The sequence below is a fragment of the Hermetia illucens genome, chromosome 1 (genome assembly GCF_905115235.1).
Source record: "Hermetia illucens chromosome 1, iHerIll2.2.curated.20191125, whole genome shotgun sequence".
In the NCBI taxonomy this organism is placed as follows: domain Eukaryota; kingdom Metazoa; phylum Arthropoda; class Insecta; order Diptera; family Stratiomyidae; genus Hermetia; species Hermetia illucens.
In genome coordinates, this window is record NC_051849.1 from 29,336,554 (window position 1) to 29,359,062 (window position 22,509).

Genomic DNA, 22,509 nt, shown 5'->3' on the forward strand with positions numbered 1-22,509 from the left:
CGGAGTCGATATACTTGGCGAGTTCAGACTCTAATTTTTCTCTAATTGCAAGTTTTTTATTTAGCATTTCCTCCACACGTTTTCCATCGTGCTCAGCAGGAAAAAAAACGTGTCTGAATGAATCAAGCCACATTCATCTACGATAAAGAACGCTACGTTTCCACAATTTAGTACTGTGACCGTACACGATTCGTAAGATCGGTGCAAAGAGATTGCTTTTGCTCATTGTTACTGAATAGTGTGTAGTCTAGATTTTGAGTTAAGGTAATTGTTCAGACGAAAAGTTGTTTTGTGTATTAATATGGCTCCTTTCCTGCTGCCTGAGCCCAACTGCTAGTGCAACAGCTGGTTAACTCCGTTCATCTCTTAGTATTCGGTTAAATTCTGTCTGAACCAGTATCACTTTCGCTGCGCTGAAATCGCGTATCTTATCACCGATATTTAGCTGCATTAGATACTCAAACTCCCAGAATCTTTGAAACAGACGCAAGATTTCTAGAAATTTTAATAAAACCATAAATAATTAATAAAACCATAAATTTATTTATGGGCATCACGGGGAAACGTATCTGGGGCAGCAATAAAATTCTAGAGTGCTAAGGTGGATGAGAGCAACCAGTATTGAGTTGCACTTATTAAAGGAATATTTAAAATAAATGCATAACGTGGACATAACTTATTAGCAACTAAAAGTTCCTTGAAAAGTTTGGAAGTTTAGTGAATGGAATCCCTACAATGGTGACATGTGGACTCAGTGCGAATAGCTCCCGTTTCTAACAGATACTATGGAATATTTCCTCGCGGTTTCGTCGAGTTATATAGCCAAACTGTACAAACAACATTTATTTAACTCCTCTGTATAATTAATTCACATATCCAAAAACACTCGTTTACTTACGAAATAACACTAATTTGTTGAGATAAAGATGAAGAAAGAGTCGTATCTCGTCGGCCAAGTGTACAAAAGAAGATGATAGCATTCAATACTCTAATATTTTTTCGGTACCAGAGTAACTTGTTCTTATGCCTTACTGTGTTTTGGGCCTATAGCTACCTCTACTAGTCGCGATCGGTATAAATAAAACTTAAAATCCAATCATGTCTTATTGCTATTCGAACCGTAACCGTAAGCTCACCCTAATCATGGCTAGTGGTGGTTTAGTGTTAGTGTTTTTACTAATTGTAGCTACTTTTGGGTCAACTATAGGCCTGAGAAAAACAAGAGGTCGGGGCCTAACCAGCACTGTATCGCCTGAAAGGCAAATCCACCCTGATAAGGAGTTGCAGTTAGTTCATTTGGTATGTGCATTTTTATATACTTGCCTTTACGAAACATAGAAGCCTGAAAGAGTTCTAGGAACTCCGCGAAAAATTAGACAACAACCCTTAGAAAAGTTAAATCCTGAGGTTCCGGGATTCAGATACAGATCAACCATTCTCCCACAAGCATCTCAAAGTGGGAATCATAAAATTCGTGAATCAGTGAGTCCTGTGTCCTGTGAAAAACCTATGGACATGTATCCTTAAAGTATGTATCAGATAGTCCCTTGGATTGTGCCTCTAGTTTAGATTGCATAGTGAACACCATCAGCATCCCTTTTCATCTCGATCCAAATTATCTAGAATATCGCTATTATGTATTATGTAACCCCAGAATCAGTGAACAACAGGTTTAACCCAGAAAATGTTTGTGTAACTTTTTAATATCGAGAAATTTCAACTAAAATCTATTAAAGCGTGAAGTCAAGTTCATAAAATATAAAGAAATATGTTTACTTGGAATATTCAACATTCACATTTGCAAAATAACCGTGTAATGGAAATAGTGTAATATAAGGTCGACGGGTTGCTTTCATTCTAATCTTCGGCATTTTATACCGGTTTTCATCAATCATTTCTCTTTTTCCGTGTTGGGTTACAGTACATTATGGTGGTCCTTTTAGTACCTTTTACCTTTTTCAAAAGTTGATACCTTTTTGAACTGCGTTGATTCATCCAATTTTATTACGGAAGCCGCATGAATTTATTTTATTTATGTGATAATAATTTTTCCAATAATTATATACCTCGATGTTACGTTTGTTCGGGATCATAAATAGAAAATCGGGGAACAACCAATTAAAATAATTTCTTTGAAAAGCAATAAAGACCTCTTCCTTCGAAGTGCCCACATCTATTTCGTCGCCGTCGTCATTGAGGCTCCACTACCTCCAAAAGCCTCAATCCTTGGATCGCGTCCTTTGATTCCTGAACACGAGGACTGATGCGCTATATTCATCCATTGAATCCGTTCATCGTCTCCATAATAACCATCATCAACAGAGCAACAACCGGTATCCGGTCTAGGTCTGCTTTATTAAGGAGCTTCAGATAACCCGGTTTTAAGTCGAGGTCCAGGCATTCAATATGCCTAAAAGGCGTCCTGACCTACGCCAGTCGTTTCCATCGTCACTGGTAAAGGTTGAATTTTCAACCCCACCCTGGAGATAGTGTCTCAAAGTGGGAGGTTTTCGATATAATCATGGTAAAATTTGAATGTTTAACCCTACCCCTGGAGGGAGAAGGGATGTAGGAGGAAGATAAAGATTCTCTCTCTATAACTTTGTTAAGAAATCGCAATACCAGCTACCAGCCTCAAAAACATCGGTATTGCGTTTGTTCGGGGTCGTAAATAGAAAATCGGGGAATGGGGTGGAGATAATGCCCCTCCCCCGTGATCGACCAATTAATATAATTTCTTTGAAGAGCACTAAAGGCCAGAAAAGAATTATTTTCTCTTCCTTCGAAGTGCCTACATCTATTTTGTCGCCGTCGTCGTCATTGACGCTCTACTGCCTCCAAAAGCCTCAATTCTTGGATCGCGTCTTCTGATTTCTGAACCCGAGCATTGATGCGCTATATTCGTCTTCATAATCACCATCATCAACGGCGCAACAACCGGTACCCGGTATAGGCCCGCAGGGGCTCCAGAGTCGAGGTCTACCAATTCGATATGCCTAAAAGGGGTCCTGACCTACGCCAGTCGTTCCCATCGTCACTGGTAAAGGTTGACTTTTCCACCTCACCCTGGAGGTAGTGTCTCAAAGTGGGGGGTTTTCGATATCATCATGGTAAAATTTGAATGTTTAACACTACCGCCGGATGGAGAAGGGATGTAGGATGAAGATGAAGATTCTCTGTCTATACCAACCTCAAAAACAAGACATTTTGATATCCTAACGAAAGGACTTAATTTTGCACCTCATCCCTAGATAGAGCGACAAGGGCATTTCTCTGCAACCTTGTTAAAAAATAGCGGTAACCCCCCCCCCCCCCACTTTCTATAAACTTCTGGCTTCTCAAAGGGAAGATACTTTGACCTAATCATGGTGAAGACTGATTTGTTAAAACCACCCCTAGAGGGAGAGGGGGTAAAAAAGGTATGTAGGAAAAACAGAAAACTCCCATTCTAGGCCCACTGGGAACTTGTAGCGGCCGCCATCTTAAAAAATTACGGTGCACCAAACAAGGGACTATTTCCATGTCATTAATAAGCTTACTGGTGAGGACATGAAAGTATGGAGTATGTATGGAGGTGGAAATCTTAAAAAGATGCCCATATGCGCGGAAACACCGTGAAGTATTACCCCGCGGGGAGGTCTCTTGTTTACATCAGCAGAATTAAAACGTCCGTCGTATTTTCTGGACTCAATCTACTTCTTGTAGCTTTTCGTGTACGGCAGTTATTATTGCTCTTGGCGCACTCCAATTTGCTTCCGTCCTTAGCATTTCCTTCACGAGATTAGCATCATCATTAACGGCGCAACTACCGGTATCCGGTCTAAGCTTGCCTTAATGAGGAACTCCAGATATCCCGGTTTTGCGCCGAAGTCCACCAGTTCGGTATCCTTAAAAGCTGTTTGGCCAGGACGCCATCAAAAAAATTCCTCGGCAAAGAGTTCGCAATTTTTCTTGCCAAGAACCCAAGTTTCCGAGGAATACATGAGGACTGGCAAGATCATAGTCTTGTACAGTAAGAGCTTTGACCCTATGGTGAGACGTTTCGGGCAGAACACTTTCTGTAAACTGAAGTAGGCTCTGTTGGCTGCCAACAACGGTGCGCATATTTCATCATCGTAGTTGTTTTTGTGATTTTCGACCCTAGATAGGAGAAATTATCAACGGTCTCAAAATTGTAGTCTCCTATCTTTATTATTCTCGTTTGGCTAATGTGATTTGATGTTGTTGATTGGTTGGTTTTCGGTGCTGACGTTGCCACCATATATTTTGTCTTGCCTTCATTGATGTGCAGCCCAAGATCTCGCTCCGCCTGCTCGACCTGAATGAAGGCAGTTTGTACGTCTCGGGTGGTTCTTCCCATGATGTCGATATCGTCCGCATAGGCCAGTAGTTGGGTGGACTTAAAGAGGATCGCACCTCTTGCATTTACCTCCGCATCACGGATCACTTTTTTGAGGGCCAGGTTAAAGAGGACGGATGATAGGGCATCCCCTTGTCGTAGACCGTTGTTGATGTCGAATGGTCTTGAGAGTGATCCTGCTGCTTTTATCTGGCCTCGCCTAGTCAGTCTTAATAATTTCGTCGGGATACCGAATTCTCTCATGGCCGTGTACAGTTTTACCGTGGCGATGCGGTCATAGGCGGCTTTATCGATGAATAGATGGTGCAACTGATGTCCATATTCCAAAAGTTTTCCCATCATTTGACGCACAGAGAAAAGTTGATCTGTTGCTGATTTGCCTGGAGTGAAGCCTCTTTGGTATGGGCTAATAATCTGGGCATATGGGGCTACCCGGTCTAGCAAGATAGCGGAGAATATCTTGTAGATGGTACTCAGCAACATGATACATCAATAATTGCTGCACTGTGTGATATCTCCCTTTTTATGTATGAGACAGATAGTGCCTCTTTGCTAGTAGTCAGGCATTGATTTACTGTCCCACAGTTGATGAACCACTTGGTGTAATTGGTCGCCTCCATATTTAACCAATTCGGCTGTAATTCCATCGGCTCCTGGCGACTTATGATTTTTAAGCCGATGAATTGAATGGACTGTTTCTTCTATACTTGGTGGTGGTAGTATTTGTCCGTCGTTTTCAGTTGGCAGGACCTCCAACTTGCCGATGTTCTAGTTGTTCAGTAGTTCATCAAAGTACTCATTCCATCGCTCCAATATGCCCATTCTGTCGGAAATCAGCTTTCCCTCTTTGTCTCGGTAGGATGAGCATTGAGCTGTATAATGCTTCATCCTGCTGATTTGTTTTTAAAACTTGCGCGCCTGGTGCGGTTGCTCCCTGCACTTTTCTAGTTAACAGACTTGTTGTTTTTCCCAGGCTTCATTTTTCCGTCTGTGAAGTCGCTTCTCCGCTCGACGGAGTTCGTGATAAGTCTCTGCGCGTGTCCGCGTTCTTTGAGAATGCAACATTACTGCATACCGAGTACTGCATTCCAGTACCGAGTATTCTTCCGTGCCGTTGCTAGCTTACATTCATCGTCAAACCAGCCGTTCCGACTTTTCTTGCGGCTAGGGTCAAGTATCTTCAGGTGGTTGTGAAGATCATTTGTTGATGCTTCCCCTCCAGGATCTCTGTTGACTGCGGTTATTGCGGCATCCATTTCTCCCTTAATAGGTGTTACGAACGGGTGTGTTGTGAATGGTTTCGTTATTCACTCTCACCTGATTGTCAGAGGGGATTGTAATTCGTCTCGTAATTCGAGCTCGGAGCACTATGTCAACGAGATAGTGATCCCAGTCTATATTGGCCCCCTATATGTTCTGACATTCATCAAGCTGAGAGGTGGCGGCGGCGGCGGGTGGTCAATCAGCACATAGTCAATTTGGTTGAAAGTGGTCCCATCTGGAGAGGCCCACGTATGTTTGTGGACCGCTTTCCGCGCAAACCTGGTACTTCCAAAAACCATTTCGTGCGATACTGCTAACTGAATAATGCGCAGTCCGTCATCATTGGTATCCCTATGTAAGCTATGGGAGCCGACGTATCGCCTGAATGCGGGATCCGTCCCTACTTGACTGTTGAAATCTCCAAGTATTATTTTGATATCATACTTGGGGCAGGCGTCGAGGGTCCGCTCAACTGCTTCGTAGAAGGTATCCTTCTCCGGCTCTGCAGTCTAATCTGTAGGGGCGTGAACGATTATGAGGCTTATATTTCTAAACTTGCCTCGCAAACGCAGAATGCATAGCTTTATGCTCTTTCGTTTCACCTTAACCCATCACACTACGGATGCATAAGCGAACATTGGCTTAATAATGACAACATACATCCACATGACTACCTGAGGCCTAAGTTCCCATGTCGATTTTGCATTTCGGATAGAGTAGCGACAGCACACCATTTTGGGGGCAGGTTTCCATTGCTCCTGTTACTAGGTAGCGATCACCACCCACTTCAGTACACAGCAATCCCTGCGTTAGCTATGCTCTCTGGCGGCATCACAAAGCCTTCCAACGAATATGACCAACCAATCTCTCTAAACATTTCAACAAGAATGATGCTAAGCTGGTCTGTCTGAAGTTCTTTGAGTTTAAATAGTCATCTTTCCCAGGCTTAGATAAGAAAACTATCTTGACATTTTGCCAAAAAGTAGAAAAATATTTCTTAGCAGTTGCTCAGATGCCTCTTGTCGTTGGATTCGTGCGTGGTGCTTTGAACTGTTCAAAAGAGCAGCTCTCACTTTTCCATTGGTAATCACCGCTCTTGCTGGGTTTCAATTCCCCATGCAACACTTTGCAGGAACCACTAACTCTCCACTTCTGCCGCCTAATCTCCCGAATGGTGTACTTCCAAAAGAGTCTTTACTGATATAACTGTGGGGTTCGTGAAATTTCCATCCGGTTTTTTCAGAAAATCCAACTTGGCCGACTCAGGGGCTCTACACAACCTTGACATCCTTTTGCCTTCCAATTCATCACAATATACTTGAAATGAGTCTCGTTTCGAGCACTTAGCAGCCCTCTTATATTCACGCTGTGAGTTCCAAAAGTTTAACCAGTCTCCATTCTTATTGCTTTTCTAAGCAGGATTCAAAAGTCATCTGGTTCATTTTCTGAGTTATCGGTTCCACAAGACAATCGATTTACCGCGTTTGCTTCAGGAAATATTACAAGCCTCTTCAAAGCGGCGTAGAAGTGTGCGATTCAGAGTTTTCAATTGATCTTCTATCGCCAAAAGAATTAGTATGGGCGGACCCTACGTCATTTGACCAGCTGAAGTGATAAAATCAAATAGCTTCTCTCCTCTAGGATTGTATGGTATTTGCTACTGGACAACAAATTTGCTGAGCGTTTGCATCATAGCCTAAGAGCCCTTAGCTCTTAGGTTTTGCGTCGGTGAATGACACAAAGAATCATAAGGTAAGTAAGCAGAGGCAACTATAATGTTTCTCCTCGAGTCATTAACCTGGTATTGTAAGATGACCGCAACTAAGTTCTGGGAACAGAATTGTTTCAGCATGGATGCCTCTAATAATTTTAACATCAGGTCGCTGGTTCTCGATCTCCAGTCTCTAATTCACATGACACAGTACCATAGATTTTGTAAAACCGAAAACCAGGCCCTTGTGCCAGAAAGAAACAAGGGCAGTCCAGCAACTTTGCCCGCCTTGCTTCCAGTACAGGCTAATTTTACCAACCTTGTATGTTTATGGACATAAGTGTAGTCTAACGTAGAAACCGGCGCTAACTGAAGAGTATGTTGCGTCCGTCTTTCACCGAAAGTTCCGCTTTCTTGCATCCGATACTTGGTGATGGAGTAACGCCCATGTCCTCATTCCCAAACAGCCTCGCCTTCTTTCGCAGTACCATTCGCTATCGTGGGCTGAGAGCCTTCCCAGGTTCAAGCATTATTAGATCGGTTGCGTTCATATCTCCAGCTTGCCTTTCTTCTGCTTTTCGAGGTAGAACCTGAAGAGAAGACTCTGAAAATCAACATTCAGAATCTAGTTCCGTTGTCTTTGTGGCTGAAGTTTCCTTCTATTGAGCCTTCTTCTCCCGGCGAATTAGGTAACAGTGTCACCTACAGAACGGCCCCAGTTCCTCTTATTATGGGAGTTGCTGTACTCTCTTATCTGGCGAAACACGTCGTAGACACTGAGTGCAGGCTTTCCACTGAAGTGGAGACCATTGCATCTACAGATTTCTTCGTGGAGAACATGAATCTGGCGAGGCTTCCAAACCCGTGCCTCGGTCGCGAATTAATTGCTAAAAGCCGTGGGTACATTCGAAGTTTGACTCCTTACCACTTTGCAAACTTGTTAGCACTGATGAAGGGAACAAGTGGTTCCCGAAATATCGGTGATTGCAAGAATAAATATCCACACCAACGAAAAAGAAACAACAAGTTTTTATTATTTCAAAATCTAATTGTCTCGGTTCGATTTTAATCCATTTTATTTCATTTACTAGGTCTATCGCCATGGCCCGCGAACTCCAGCTGATACTTACCCAAATGATCCATACTTCAACGAAACATTCAGTCCGGTTGGATGGGGTCAAATTACAAACGTAAAATATTTTTTGCTTATCTACCACGGACATCATTTTACTGATTATTTATTCTCCCTGTTTAGGGAGGAAAGCGAACTCTTTATAAAATAGGCCAATGGTTGAGGAAGCGCTACGATACCTTCTTAGGAAGACACTATATGCCGGATGTAAGTATATATCTAATCCTTCCACATAACATTTTTGTTTCGTGGACTTTTGGAAAAGTAAAACTCTGGTAATTATAACAAACACATAGAGATATAACTATATCATTACTGTATCCTTCCAGTTACTCCATGCTCAAGCCACTGGCGTTTCACGAACACATATGTCTCTAGCAACAGTGCTGTCTGGTATGTGGCCACCCAAGAATACTCCTATGGAATGGAACCGAGCTTTGAATTGGCAGCCAATTCCTATATATTCCCAAGCTTTAGACGAGGATACTGTGAGTATCGCCTTCTCAGTTCCATGTTCTTTCTAATTTTCATCTAATTGTAGCTTCTCCTAGTACGTACGTCATGCCCACGGTATTATGAAGCTGTAGAAGAAGTATTGCAACTTCCTGAAGTCAAATCTGTGATTGATAAATATCGACCGATGATGAAGCAACTAGAAAAGATCACCGGAATGAAAATAAAAACTCCAGAGGACGTTGGTTCATTGTTCAGTACATTGAAGGCTGAGCAGGAATATGGACTAGAATTGCCACCATGGACTAAGGAATATTTCCCTGATAAACTCATTGAATTGAGTGAATTAAGCTATATCTATAATGTTTACACTGATGAACTTCAACGAGTTAAGGGAGGTAAGGCTATTTTAGAAGGGAAGAATGGCTATTTTAGAATTTTTTTATTGTGATTTGTGAGGACCAATAAACAAACTCCGGCAAAGACTATCCAAGACTGGGTAGGAAAAGAAGGGGAAGTAATTACTATAGGCTGCCAGTATGGAGGAACTTAAAGCATTCCCCTCGCGGGAGCTCTGGAAAGACTCACCTCTCGTTGATTTCCGAGCCGCCCGAAAGCCTTGCATTGCGTCTCAGCCTATCAGCAGGTTGACCTTCTTTGTTGCTATAGTGTTCGTCAGATGATGTAGTACTTCTAGCAGAGCTGATTGGTCGTGAGCCATGTAAGCCGAGGAAATATACACGTTCTCTGCCCCCGCCTGCTCCAGCTTGACGACGACTAGGTCGCTGGAACTCAGGTTCGGACACAGAAAAGCGTTCAGACTCTTCCTCGCGAGAATACATGCTCTAGGTCTGTCCTAATCAGTGTATCCTGTGCTGTAGAATAAATTAAAATATTTGCTTTGGAGCCTTTTGATGGTTCGGTCACCTCCGACCCAGGGCTCCAGTATTAATGTGATGCCGACAAGCAAATTAGCCGAGGCGCACTTCGAGTGCTGCAGATTTATCTTCGTTACCCTCAGCATGATCTGCTTGCACGTGGGGTTCTCCAACAGCTCGTTGGCGGTGTCGATTGGATCTAGGTCGTCGTCCGATTTTGCAGAGCGGAACACTTTTACCTTCGCGTTCCTAACTCCGAACCGCACTTTATAGTCAACATTTTCTAGTGCCTCCAGGCAATCTTCGTTTATACAGAGTAGAAAAGGTTGACTACTTATCTGGGATTCCTCCTCCTTGATAACAACCCAGTCGTCCATGAAAATTCTGAGGTTTTGAAGGCGCAGGGATTGGAAGAGCTTGTCCTTATCCATGCGGATTTTCGGCAACCAGATGCGGGCGACCGGTCTCCTGAAAATCTCGTCGCAAAGGATGACATTAAGCTTTACGCCCTTCCAGGCGTCGCTGATCTTAGCGACGCATGAACCGAGAAAATCCCTAGAGAATTGGTCCTCGCAAGCTATAACGTGGAACCCACGGACCACTTGATAGGAATCAAAGCAGGGGATGAACACCGTGTGTTTGCTTCGCGAGAACTCTGGAAAGCATTCTTCTGGCTCGTGCTGCTATAAGATCTTGAGTTATCTAGGCCTTACTTAACCCCTTATTTCCTCTTCTTAGCTTCCGACAAGGAAATTCAATAGATTTTCAAAGGCTATGGCTAAATTAACTTTTCCAATCGTATAATTTGCTGATTATTTATTTTATTACTTCCAGTATTTTGATGTTGAATTTGGTTCCCCATCTTTTCACCGAGCCTTGTCTCGCAATAGCCTTTTACTCTTACATGCCGCCTGCCTAGTTTGGGGTTTTAGACTTTCATTCATTTATATAGTTTAACTTTGTATTGACAACTCTTCTCATTCAAATATTGGATAGAATAGCAGAAGTCTATGTTTTCGCTTAGCGAGAAGAACTGCCATTAAGCAACTGGTTTCTGAAATACGTTTCCTTAACAAAAGGAAAAACGAAAAGTTATATTTCTTCTATTTTCCTATCTAATCTAGGAATATCGGCTTCACATAACTATGATTTTCATGAAGGTTTTCCCTATTCGATAAATCTAATCCCATCAGTATCTGCACGATGGGATTAGATAAATATTATGTCGTTTTATAAACCTTTGGAAGCCCGTGATTCTTTAAATGTATAAATGCAACACTTGAATTTATTAAGATTTTGTATAGAAGAAAACCTGGAATCTCACCATTACTTTAGGACCTTCTTCCCTATTTTTGCTGCACTAAATTGCAGCAGTGTATGGAATTCTCATCCACTAATATGACCCCTATTCTTTCCCCATGTTTCTGCGGCACCACCGTGAAGTATTACTTCATGAAAGGGTTCTGATCTACACCAGCACGTTCAAATCACAAGTCTGTCGCGCTTTACGAGCTCGACCCAGTCCATAGAGCATCCTTCGAATCGTGGCTACTGTTGTGTTTGCCCCACTTTCGACCTCTACATTCCCTTTTCGGGATTATGACTTCAATATTTAAGATGTCCCTAAACTTTCTTTCATCCATAAACCTCAGCTAACCTCAGGACGATCGGGAGACTTATTCAGTCGGAAGTGATATAAATGCGTGTTTCGTAAAGAACTACATCAATAGGTAATTGAATTCTCCATATTTTCGCTTGACTGTATGAGATCAGTGTGTAGGTTCTGCGGTCCTTTTCTGTACTTTCCCACCGTTGGCGTCGGCTCCTGTACAGCTTATTGCTAGTAGAGGTACGCAAAAAATTACCTTAGTAAGTGGTGTGATACCATATCACTTTCACGACATTTATTCCAATACATAACATTAAAAATCAGTAACTTCAAACCAAGAATCTGCACCTCCATATGCACATGAACCCGAAATCATTTTCTAGCCCAAAGTCAGCTCGAATCTAGTCCAAAAACCAGCCCCAAAACCAGTCCAAAAGCCAACCCGAAATCAACCTTGAGCAATTCCAAAGCCAGTTCGAAACCAATCTAAAAGCGAGCCCGAAGACAACCTAAAGCCAATTCGTTGCCGACGTAAAGCAACCCCAAAGCCAGTCCAATACTCGGCATGGGCATTGACAAATGTCGCCGGGACTTGTTAGTATAAGACGTGCTAATGTTACGTGATGCTATATTAATAATAATCGTTGGCACAACAATCCATATTGGATCAGGGCCTGGAAGTGTGTTAGAGCACTTCATTCAAGACCGTAACGGTACACTAGGAGGCAATGTGGTCAGCATTACGCTCGCCCGAGATTATTACCCTGATTTGACTCAGGTACTTATTCGCAGCTGAGTCGACTGGTATCCGACGTCAAGTCACGATACAAATCCCACTGCCACCAGTGAGATAGCTTTGTGCTCTAACCACTCAGCTATCCGGATGCTATATTACAACATGACTTTTTTAACGCGATGATGGGTGGTAACGCGATAACAGTTGGTAATGCAGTGATGCTTGGTAATGTGATAATGGTTGATAATGTGGTGATAATTTTTATTGCTGTAATGTTTGGATTGCGTTCGATGATAGCAATGTAATATCATACTTTAAGATTATGTCACTTTTGTAATATTACATACATCACCCACCCATCTCTAATTCCTAGTGACTTTTCGGTAGTCCGCATTCACTTTGGATGGATTTGCCGAGATGCATTCAGTCCGTTTAATAGCGATAATCCTCTTCATTAAATAGAAGGCCTCCTATATGTGCTGCACGATCTCAGTGTGGTCTGCCGATGCCACGGTTGCGTATAACAAGATGAAATTCAACGTCCCTGCAATAAACAGCTATCGATTATATTCTAGACCCTCGTTATTAGGCATAACCCTTGCGCCCTACACAATGTTCTATGCAGATGATCCCTTCCTAGCATCACACAACAACAAAGCTGATATCCAGCAACTCGTGATGATCTCATGCAACAGACTGCGACTGAATCTAAATATTATAAAACGGCCGAACGTAATGAAGTGGATACTAATACTGTCAATGGCAACAACCTGCTGAAAACTAAACGATTGAGATACCTCGGATCAATACTCTCAACCAATGGTGGGCTTCGCCATGGAGTCGCTTCAAGCATCAACGCCATTTAGATGAAGTGGCGTTCCACAACTGGCGTTCTTTGCGTTCGACCCATCATCGAACGTTTCAAATCCAAAATCTACCTCAGCGTCATTCAACCTGTCGTCCTCTACGGTTCCGTGTGCTAACCGACGACCAAAGACAATGGACACCACCTCGAGTTCTGAAATGAGGACGTTCGCCGTCGAAATGAGAATTGATCGTGGAGTTGCAAGTTGCAAGAAAATTGGCTCAAATGTTATAGTTATGTAATCCGTTCTAATGAGATCCTGAACAACGAAGTCAATGTCAAATAGTAAGCGACCAAAAATCGACCGAAACGACCGGCTTGATAAGATAGATGATTTATTTAAGAAAGTCTCAACTTTACTCGAATCTGTCCAGAGAAGAAGATTATTGATAGAGATGAACTTCTTCAACGCATAATCAAGTGCCGTCTGAAACTCATCTTTGCATTGATCATCGTCCCCAAATGTCTAAGGACTGATTTCCAAACGACCTCATAATCACCAGCCCGGAAGTTGGCAGTATTGTTTTTGCTATAATTGATAATAAAAACTGTCGCCATTGCTAGTTTAGCCATTCGTAACCTTGATTTGATGACGTAATTTTTTCCAAATTCATCACGTCTTCGGGTAATCCGCTAATACAATCACTAAACTACTAAACCAATCAAGGCTACCTCCTCTGGCACGCAAAGACCAGGCACTTCATCATACATGTTGCTCCAGAATATAGGTCTTACTACAGAACCTAGAGGAATACCTGCTCTTACAATGTACGTTTTCAGCCCGTCAACCGTCTTGTGCTAGTGAAGCCTCTACGAGAATTAAGTCAAAGCACCCTAATCTAACCCTTAGTTGGTTGAATTAAAGGTATTTCTGGCATCTAGCGTCGCTTCCCCATAACACTTGTCAGCTGTAGAACCCACTTGCTTAAACACATAATGTCGCTCTGATAGACCATCGGCCATTCCGATGAGCGGGGCTAGCCTGTTACATATCATCTGCTAGTAGTTTCATTTCCTTGTCGCCATCGTCGAGGTTCTACAGCGAGCCTTAGCCCTTTAGAAGGTCCTTGCTCCAACCATCTCGAACCATTGATCGCGTCATTCAATTTTGAAATCCCAGCAGTGATGCGCTGTCTTTATCAACAGAATCTGTTCAGCGCTTTCGAGGTTTTCCTACTAGTCTTCGTCCTTCTGCTTTCCCTTAGGATTCCTTTTTAGGTATCCGAGTGTGGTCCATACGGTGAACATGGCCACCCAATTGCAACTTCCGAAGTTTGATTGTTTAAGAATCTTAATGATTCTGATTAGCTATTGGTCGTCTTTAGTTTAGCTCCTATTATTCTTCGTAGGACCCTCCTCTTGAAGGTATTGACCAGATTTTCGGAAGTTTATGTTGATGTCCATGTTTTACATCCGTTACATAGCACAAGTCTTATTACCGTTTTGTATACTCGGAACGTCGCTTTCCTGTGTATGCAGCCGGCTTTCATTAAGGCGGAGAAGAAGGTTCTGTTTGCGAGCTCAATTTGGCGTTTTTTTAGTATATAAAGTTGTCTACATTTCCCAAGTTGTTTGGCGTCATTTTTCTCATCATAATTTTCGCTTTGTCTTCGTTAATTCGTAGACCAACTTCGTTTGCTATTTTGTCAAGATTTAAAAAATCTCCATTAGTGATATTTATATCGACTGCGTGTGGAACGAATTGGCGCAGACAACTTTCGTATAACCTGCTACCGTGCCAAATGGACCAGTAGAGATGTCAGTCCATCTCCGTGCCCTGTCAGACAGTCATTGACTCTGACCTGCGCTGTTGAATAGGATATTGTTTTTCTGATAAGACCTTCCAGTTTTGCAGGAATTCCCAAGTCATGCATTACTTTGTACAGTACTTTTTGGACAATGCTGCCATATGCCTGATAGAAGACAACGAATATGTGCTGGACGTTGACGTTGAATTCCCAGCATTTTTGTAGCGCGAATTTGACCATAAATAGTTGGTTAATTGTCAATCTTCCCATGCCAGTCAATCCAAAAACCATTTAGGTAGTCACCAATCATCTTATCGGCGTACAGTCTAATTCTCCTCTCTAGTATTTTTGTGAAGATTTGATAAAACGTGCGAAGCAGAGTTGGGAGTATAGTTGCTTTATTGAACTCATTTCTACTTTATCGGGTTCATCGGTTTGATTGAACAGTTTCCATGTCATAAAGTCGGTTCATGAATCAATATTTTGTTTTCATACATCATAGGATTACTCTTTCCCGATTATTTCTGACGGACAGTAAGCAAAAGTAAAATTTGGACACTGTCGTACATAATACGTAAGGGCTCAGAAATGGGGTGAAAGGAGGTAGTATGTGTTTTTTTACAAGAACGTTACGTATAGTCTGTTGGATACAATGCAAAACGAGTCAACGAAAAAGGGTAAAATAAAAGCCTTACTAAGTGCAAAAAAACATAGGAAACTCTATTAAGTGATGACGGCTTTACTCACCTCTGCCCTGGGCGCAGCATGACCGAAGCGGCTCGCAGATGTTAAGTACTCCTTTATATAATTCGGAGAACACAACATGACTACAAATTATAGTGACCGTAACTCCGCCCGTACTTTGAACCAAAACTTGCCCAGAGCTGAACATATTTTTTTAAGAATTATGGGGTCCTAAGTCCGCATCCGTTTGATGTTGGACCGGACCAAATGGGAAGCAACTTACTCCCTTCTTTTTTTTTTTGGTCCACGGACCCGTCGTTTAGGACTTAGCACCCAAACTTTAAAAATATTAGGCGATGACGGCTTTACTACAAAGTATGGGCGAATTTTCGCTCAATATAATTCGTAGTCATGTTATGTTCTGCAATTTATAATATATAAAGGAGCACTTAACATCTGCGAGCGGCTTCGGTCACGTTGTTCCCAGGGCAGGGGTGAGGCAGTGTCTGACGATTTATCTCTGCCCTGATAAGAACCCGTAAAGTCATCATCGCCTAATATTTTTAAAGTTTGGGTGCTAAGCCCTAAACGAGGGGTCCGTGGACCAAAAAAAGAGGGAGTAAATTGCTCCTCATTTGGTCTGGTCTGACATCAAGTGGATGCGTTAGGACCCCGTTATTCTTAAAAAAAGAAACTCTATTTTCGTATGCAAAATTGAAATCTGGACAGGGCCAAAAAATCGTAATAATGATATTAAAATTTCGTTCGAAATGGAACTTTCGCGAAGCCTACCGTTGATATAATCCTGCAGGTTCTTAATAATATTGCAGTCCGAGGATTGTGAAGAGGTTTTGAGTAGCTTCGGATAATTGACCACTATCACATGTGTGTTTTTCATTGATTTTCAGCAATAAAAAGGAGATTCTGATAATATATTGTAATCGATTAACACCATAGGAAATGAACCAAATTCAAAAAAGAATCAAACTTGGCCTTTTATAACCTATCAATTTCACCTCAGCATTTTGTGAAGTTTGCGAAAAAATTTCCACCTGTTCTACTATTTCCGGTGGCTCCAGTAAACATAATGTTAATACTACCCACAACAACCATAAAACTTAATCACGTATAACAAACACTTTCAACATTTCAACACTTTTTTCATCACCATTTCCAGGTCCCTTCCTAAAAAAAATGTTCAAGGAATGGGTCGAAAAACGTGACAATAAGCTAAGCCCCAAAGATCGAAAACTATTCATTTACACTGGCCATGATTCGACGGTAGTGAACATTCTGAGTGCTTTAAAAATTTGGGAACAACAAGTAAGTGCTTTCTAATTAAAATTCCATCTGATTTCACTACATTTTCCCAATTTATGTAGTACCCCGTCTACGCAATTATGAGCATGTTCGAGCTGTACAAAGATAAGAAAACTGGCGAATATGGAGTTGAGGTATTCTATTTTTCGCAGTGTGGAGAATGTTTGTTCTTAAATATTTTTAATTTCATCTTAGGTCTACTTAAGAAACACTACAGCCGGAGAACCAACACCACTCACAATTCCCGGTTGCACATTCCATTGCCCATTGGACAAAGTTATCGAACTAGCACAGCCCATAGTCAAGGAAGAGGCATCCTGTACAGCCAAAAACTCGGAATTCACCGAACCACCGCCAAGCGGACCGTAAGCCTTAACTAGGAGAATTTCAAACGTAATTTTAATGATAGGCTATTTTTGTAAAAAGATAAACTTGAAATATGTTCAATTATTACTTTTTATTTGTAATGAAAGTATATTTTGATACTTTAGTTGGTTGTTTTAATCTAATGTATTTGTCACATTCAATCCTTACTACCAATCGTCACTTTCGGCGAAAACTTTCGTTTTGTGTCTGCTTAGATCCTTTTTCGCAGATGTCCGCTTGGCGTGCTTTCCCTTGGGCTCAGTTTCATGTGTTGATGTTTTCATTTTCTTTTCGGTGGATCTGTTAATGAAATCAAATTGAATAATTACAATTATTTGTTTATTATTTATTTGTTGTGGTTTCCAAGCAATGGTTGGGAATAATACGTTGACAGTAAGGAGGGATATTTTGACTGAAAGGACTTGCCACACTCCGAACGAACCCTAAACTTGGATGAGACTATTTGAGTGCAATAATCAACGAGAACTTGCCAATATAATGGGTTCGACCATTTAACCGTCGATCAACATCTGAAATCCATGGTTAAGGTTTAAAAGCTAGGAAATGGGTACCATGTGGTTTGAACGAGAATAGCGAGGTTTGAACGAGCTTCAATAAGCGCTTCATTGCCCGCTCGTCATCATTCGACACAGCAACAGCACAAATCATTTTTGTCTCGCAGAGTCATCGGTGATGAAAAGTTGTGCTTGTACATCGCTTTTCCAGGCCAGAGCCAACCAAAAGAACAACGGTATCGGTTAGGCTCTCCAAAACCGTCAGGCTCACTTGTAATATGAACGGGGATGTTTCGTAATGTGATATCACACCTGCACTAACATTAGAAAACATTACTTATCTCAGGAGTAATATCATCATCACTTTGATGATGCGGTGATGTTAAGTGACGTTGTGATGTTTGAACCGCACTCGGTGACTGTAATGTGATATTAAATTTTAAGGTGATATTATTGAGTTTGTACACCACTTTATTAGCTTCTTATCATTCTTAGAGCGGAAGCCTGTCTTCTATCTGACTCTTTTTCTTTCACTCCTAACTTCCACTAAATTAACTTTGAAAAACAACTGTCAAAAAATTGTTTTTCCAGAGCGCTCAAAATGAAGATGTTCGTCACGCAAATTGCTCGCTCCACCACAGCGGCTACCAGATTTGGCACTCCATCGCCAGTTAAAACCAAAAGGGGGTTTCAGCGAGCAACCAGACGCGTGGCTCTCTCAGCGTGGCTGCCACAAGTCAGTCACAAAATACTGGTTGCGTTTTCTTCCGGAGAAAAGGCTTAAGCCGGTGAGGGAAACACTCTTGAGTATGCCTCCGATGTCGAGGCTAAAAACTTCGAAAGAGCCCTCCTAAGATGACTGCAGCGGCCTTCAACCCAATTAGGACCACGTTTTTCTTGTGGTTGGTGGCTGGTGGCGGCTCCAGCTTCGCCACAGCATCTTTGAGCAGGTACAACAATTGGCTGGAATTAAGGCTCGACCTAAAGTCTTAGGTTCTCCCTGTATACCAGCTCCGCGGAACTTGCAGCAAATTCTTGGTGATTGGCTGTCCGGAGGCCAAGTAGAACTAGTGGTAAGACTTGCGATCAAAAGGGTCCCTCTTGGGAATTATAGCGGCCTTCAGAGTACTTTGCCATCTTTCAAATATTCCATCAGACTACGAGTGGTAAACGATTTTCCAGGGGCGTTCGAATCCGAGGAGTTTGCCTAACTTAGAGAAAAAGACGACCCAAACTGCATTCACTGGTAAATGCACAACAAAGCATGGAATCCATTCTTTACAGAGGCCCTTAGCACAAGATTGTGTAGAAATGTCTTTCAGAGATATCGCCTCAGCCCACCTCGTGAACTTATCGATTATTTTGAGACCATACCTAAAACCGTGCAAACCTCGCAAAAGGTCATTTATATCGAGATGGATTGTGCGGAAGTGTTTGATGGACTAAAGGAACACGCCCACCTCTTTCTTCACATATTTTGTGGTTTTGCACTTCTGGCATACGATTCACTACGAGGATACGAGGAATTAATGTCCTCGTTCATGGACGGTCGGAATACTTTCCGGCGACTCACCGATTCGTTATCCAGAGGCGCGTGAAATACTTTCTTGCAGACGTCGGCCAGAATATGTGGCCTTGGTCCCTTGGCTGACAACTTGCAGTATGTACTGGACATTGAACCGAAGATAGGAAACTCCTTAAATGTTTATTTAAAGTTGATCCTGAGGTTCTGAAGAACTGCGTCACTCTTCTGCACCTCCGCGATTACCGGAAAATAACGATGGCGAGGCACTTGACCTCTGCGATACAGTTGCTGATGCAACTGTGTTATCCTCTCTGGTAAAGGGTTGAACCTCGAAAGTGAAATGACTGGTCAAGCTTCGGTGTCGAAGTTGACGAGGGGATGCTTTATCAGGCTTCTTTTTCAAAGGAAAGGTGAGTGGGTTATATCGAATATCGAAGATACGCGGCTAATAACTCACAATCCTAAATGATATAGTTCTGTTGAGTGGGGCTCAGCTGCTTGGAAAAGAAGCTCATCGGCTGCTAGATTTGGTTCTGACAATATCTGGAATATCAATGAATACGGCTAGAGGTTTATCTTGTTCAGGGAATGCCAAAAATGTAATTTCCACCAGCTGTAACTGGCGTTTAAAGCACAAACGCCTGTACAGTCTCTGGACACCACGCAATCAGGATGGGAAACAAGTAAGCGTTAAATATCGATGACGGTAGGCTTTAGGCAAGAAACGACACTAGAAGGTTAACATGCCCAAGAACCACCTCCAATCATGACCGATAACAGCTACGACAACGAAATCCGTGCACGGTTGTTGGCTGTCTTCATTGGTTATCAAGTGGCCGAGAAATCTCACCCTGCGATACTAGACCAGCCTCAATGTGATGTTGAGAAATGCACACGAAATGCTCAGATTCAGAGAAGAACGCAACCAGAACTTTATTAAACGAAACAAAAAGTGGAGGTTTCGCAGTCTGATGGACTACAAAGATTCTGCTTAAGAAAATTTTTTTGAGAATTGTGGGGTCCTAAGTCCGCATCAACTTAATTCCGGACCGGACCAAATGGGAAGATACTTATTCCCTCTTTTTTTTTGGTTCACGGACCCCTCGTTTAGGGCTTAGCACCCAAACTTTTCAAATATTAGGCGATGGCGGCTTTACGGTTTCTTACCAGGGCAGAGGCAAATCATCAGACGCGGCCTCACCTCTGCCCTGGGAGCAGAATGACCGAAGCGGTTCGCGTTTGATGATTTGTCTCTGCCCTGGTAAGAAACCGTAAAACCATCATCTCCTAATAATCTGCTTAAGAAGTTGTTCGAACTTTTTCCGCGCAAGTGTGAACTTCTGTTGTCTGTGCAGGTTGAGTTTCTTCCTGATGACCAGAGGAGGCTGTGGGGTCAATGAAGGATCTGTTGTGCAGTTCAACTAGCAATCTATCCAATGGCACAGGAAGTCTGCGCCTAAATGTAAGGGAGTATAATGAAACGGCAAGAAAACTCACGCTACATGCCGATCGCGTAGGACTGGTTACCGCGAGTTTTAACGATTGCGGTATTAATTTATGATCCTGGAATGTGGGAAAAGCCTAGACTTTAGCACCTGTATCAAGGAATCTTAAATTGTTAGGCGACGTAGTACTGGATTTCTGGTAGCCGTCGGCAAGTCCAGCTACTACTAGACCAATATAGCCCGTAATGTAGCCCTACTTCCCGGAAGTAATGCACCGACTTTTCCGGCAAACTCAAAAAAGATGACTGTAAGCTCTGCCGCTACTGAGCCAAATGGTTTGATGTGTCACGAGTCACGTCGCCAACCACGGGTTGTGCCTGTGTGCCCTCCAGAAGTCTTTGCAGCCACAAAGACTGCAGCAGCTCGGTGTCGACTTTGTCACTCAACTGTTTCATTTCGAGCAGCTGCTGGTTTGGGACACCGTCACCAACCATTAGCTCTGCCAATAAGTGATTGAATCAATTGATCAATTGTCTCGTCATCCAGCCCGACAAGTGCATGATCAAACTGTGTGGCGTCCATTGTGATGGAAGAGCAAGTTGGTAGGGCAGAAGTTCAGAAAGCTCAATGAGATGAACCACGGTCGCGGTGGCCTATGGCGGTCAATAATGGAGTTACCCGTGAAGCCAATCAAGCTAATCCATAAAAATGTGCGAAAATGCACAAGAAGGAAAGGACTAACAACTCATGCCGCAACATGCCCCTTCATGCATAAAGAATGGTATTTCAAAAGTCAAAAACAAAAGAATTTTGAAAAAATCGAATCGAATAGAATCGAAATCAAACATGGAAACATTAACTGTTGAAAAAATAGGTTAAAAAGGTTGTGGGGGTTGAAAAACTCGAAATTTGGCAAAACCAAATTCATCAAAAGAACGGAAATTATTTATGACGTGCAATAGTGGATGGGAAGGGGAATTGCTAAGCTTATAACTTCCTATAATGTCTCTTATAAGTTTCTACATTGTAGCTCAAGCTAAAACGTATTGAAATATGCATTACCCTTCCTCTTGATCGCCGCTTAACTTCCGCTTCTTTGCCTGGGAAGATGTGCTCGTATCATTTCCATTAATGCGCTGAAAAGTTATTGAAAATTATCATTCTATTCTTTTACAATTCCCTGAAGCACTTACATATTGCAAAGTCTCTTTATAGTCATTAAATGACTGCACTTTGAAGCCCGTGTATGGGCTAATTGTCTTCAGTACGGAGCTTGAATTCTCCTTTTTGTGCAGCGATATAAGAGCACTGGTTGCGTTTATCCATGTAATGAAAATCGGTCCGTAGTTTCGGAAATGATTTATAAGATCTGACTTGTTCCACTCTTCTGGAATAGTGACATGGAAAACATGATCACGAGATGGTACAGCTGGAGAGTGTTAAGATATTGTTAATTAACTTTATTTTTTGTGAAAATTTATATATACATATTACGTTCAACTCCGACAAGGTTTAGGTAGCCAATGTCCGGTAGTTTGACAAGAAACAGTCTGAAATGTGATAATAATTCATTTAGAATTTAATATTTTGATTAACCGTTCAGTTCCTTACCTATTAAGATAATCCTTAGCTTCGGTGAGATCATTCAAGAGTGTGTTGATGGATTCATGTAAAAACTTGGCTATGGTTAAGAATGCGACGGCTGTTAAATATGAATCATAACCAGCCTCGTGAGCCTTGTTATCTTGCAGGGAATAACTGAAGTTTGAATTGCCTGACTTCAGTTTTGGCAGTGAGAATGGCTCTTCACGAATTGTATTGATAATATCGCCTAATATACTCGACTTAATCAAAGGTTTAACCTTTGGTAAATTGCACATACACTTAGTATCTATAATA

General features: G+C 42.0%; 2 protein-coding genes across 2 annotated transcripts in view; one reads left to right on the top strand and one right to left on the bottom strand.

The window, feature by feature from the left end:
- Positions 1–17,249, top strand: LOC119649948 (prostatic acid phosphatase). The gene is made up of 8 exons (XM_038052372.1): positions 1–1,299; positions 8,426–8,524; positions 8,590–8,673; positions 8,796–8,954; positions 9,008–9,317; positions 16,617–16,762; positions 16,822–16,893; positions 16,955–17,249. Exons 1-8 carry the CDS (start codon positions 1,099–1,101, stop codon positions 17,126–17,128), a joined length of 1,245 nt encoding a protein of 414 aa, XP_037908300.1. The 5' UTR covers positions 1–1,098; the 3' UTR covers positions 17,129–17,249.
- The window catches only part of LOC119649938 (poly(A)-specific ribonuclease PARN-like), a 14,027-nt gene continuing 8,715 nt past the window's right edge, over positions 17,198–22,509 (bottom strand). Inside the window, exons 5-9 of the mRNA XM_038052360.1 lie at positions 22,222–22,509; positions 22,105–22,160; positions 21,804–22,039; positions 21,673–21,746; positions 17,198–17,425 (exon numbers count right to left, since the gene is read on the bottom strand). Coding sequence (XP_037908288.1) covers positions 17,293–17,425; positions 21,673–21,746; positions 21,804–22,039; positions 22,105–22,160; positions 22,222–22,509 — 787 coding nt within the window. The 3' untranslated portion in view covers positions 17,198–17,292. The remainder of the gene's footprint in view (positions 17,426–21,672; positions 21,747–21,803; positions 22,040–22,104; positions 22,161–22,221) is intronic.

Bases quoted from the DNA above. Each gene is read 5' to 3' on its own strand.
- LOC119649948 (XM_038052372.1), top strand. From the start codon at position 1,099: ATGTCTTATTGCTATTCGAACCGTAACCGTAAGCTCACCCTAATCATG. The intron at 8,674-8,795 runs GTAAGTATATAT...GTATCCTTCCAG, and splicing joins GAAGACACTATATGCCGGAT to TTACTCCATGCTCAAGCCAC. The intron at 16,894-16,954 runs GTATTCTATTTT...ATTTCATCTTAG, and splicing joins CTGGCGAATATGGAGTTGAG to GTCTACTTAAGAAACACTAC.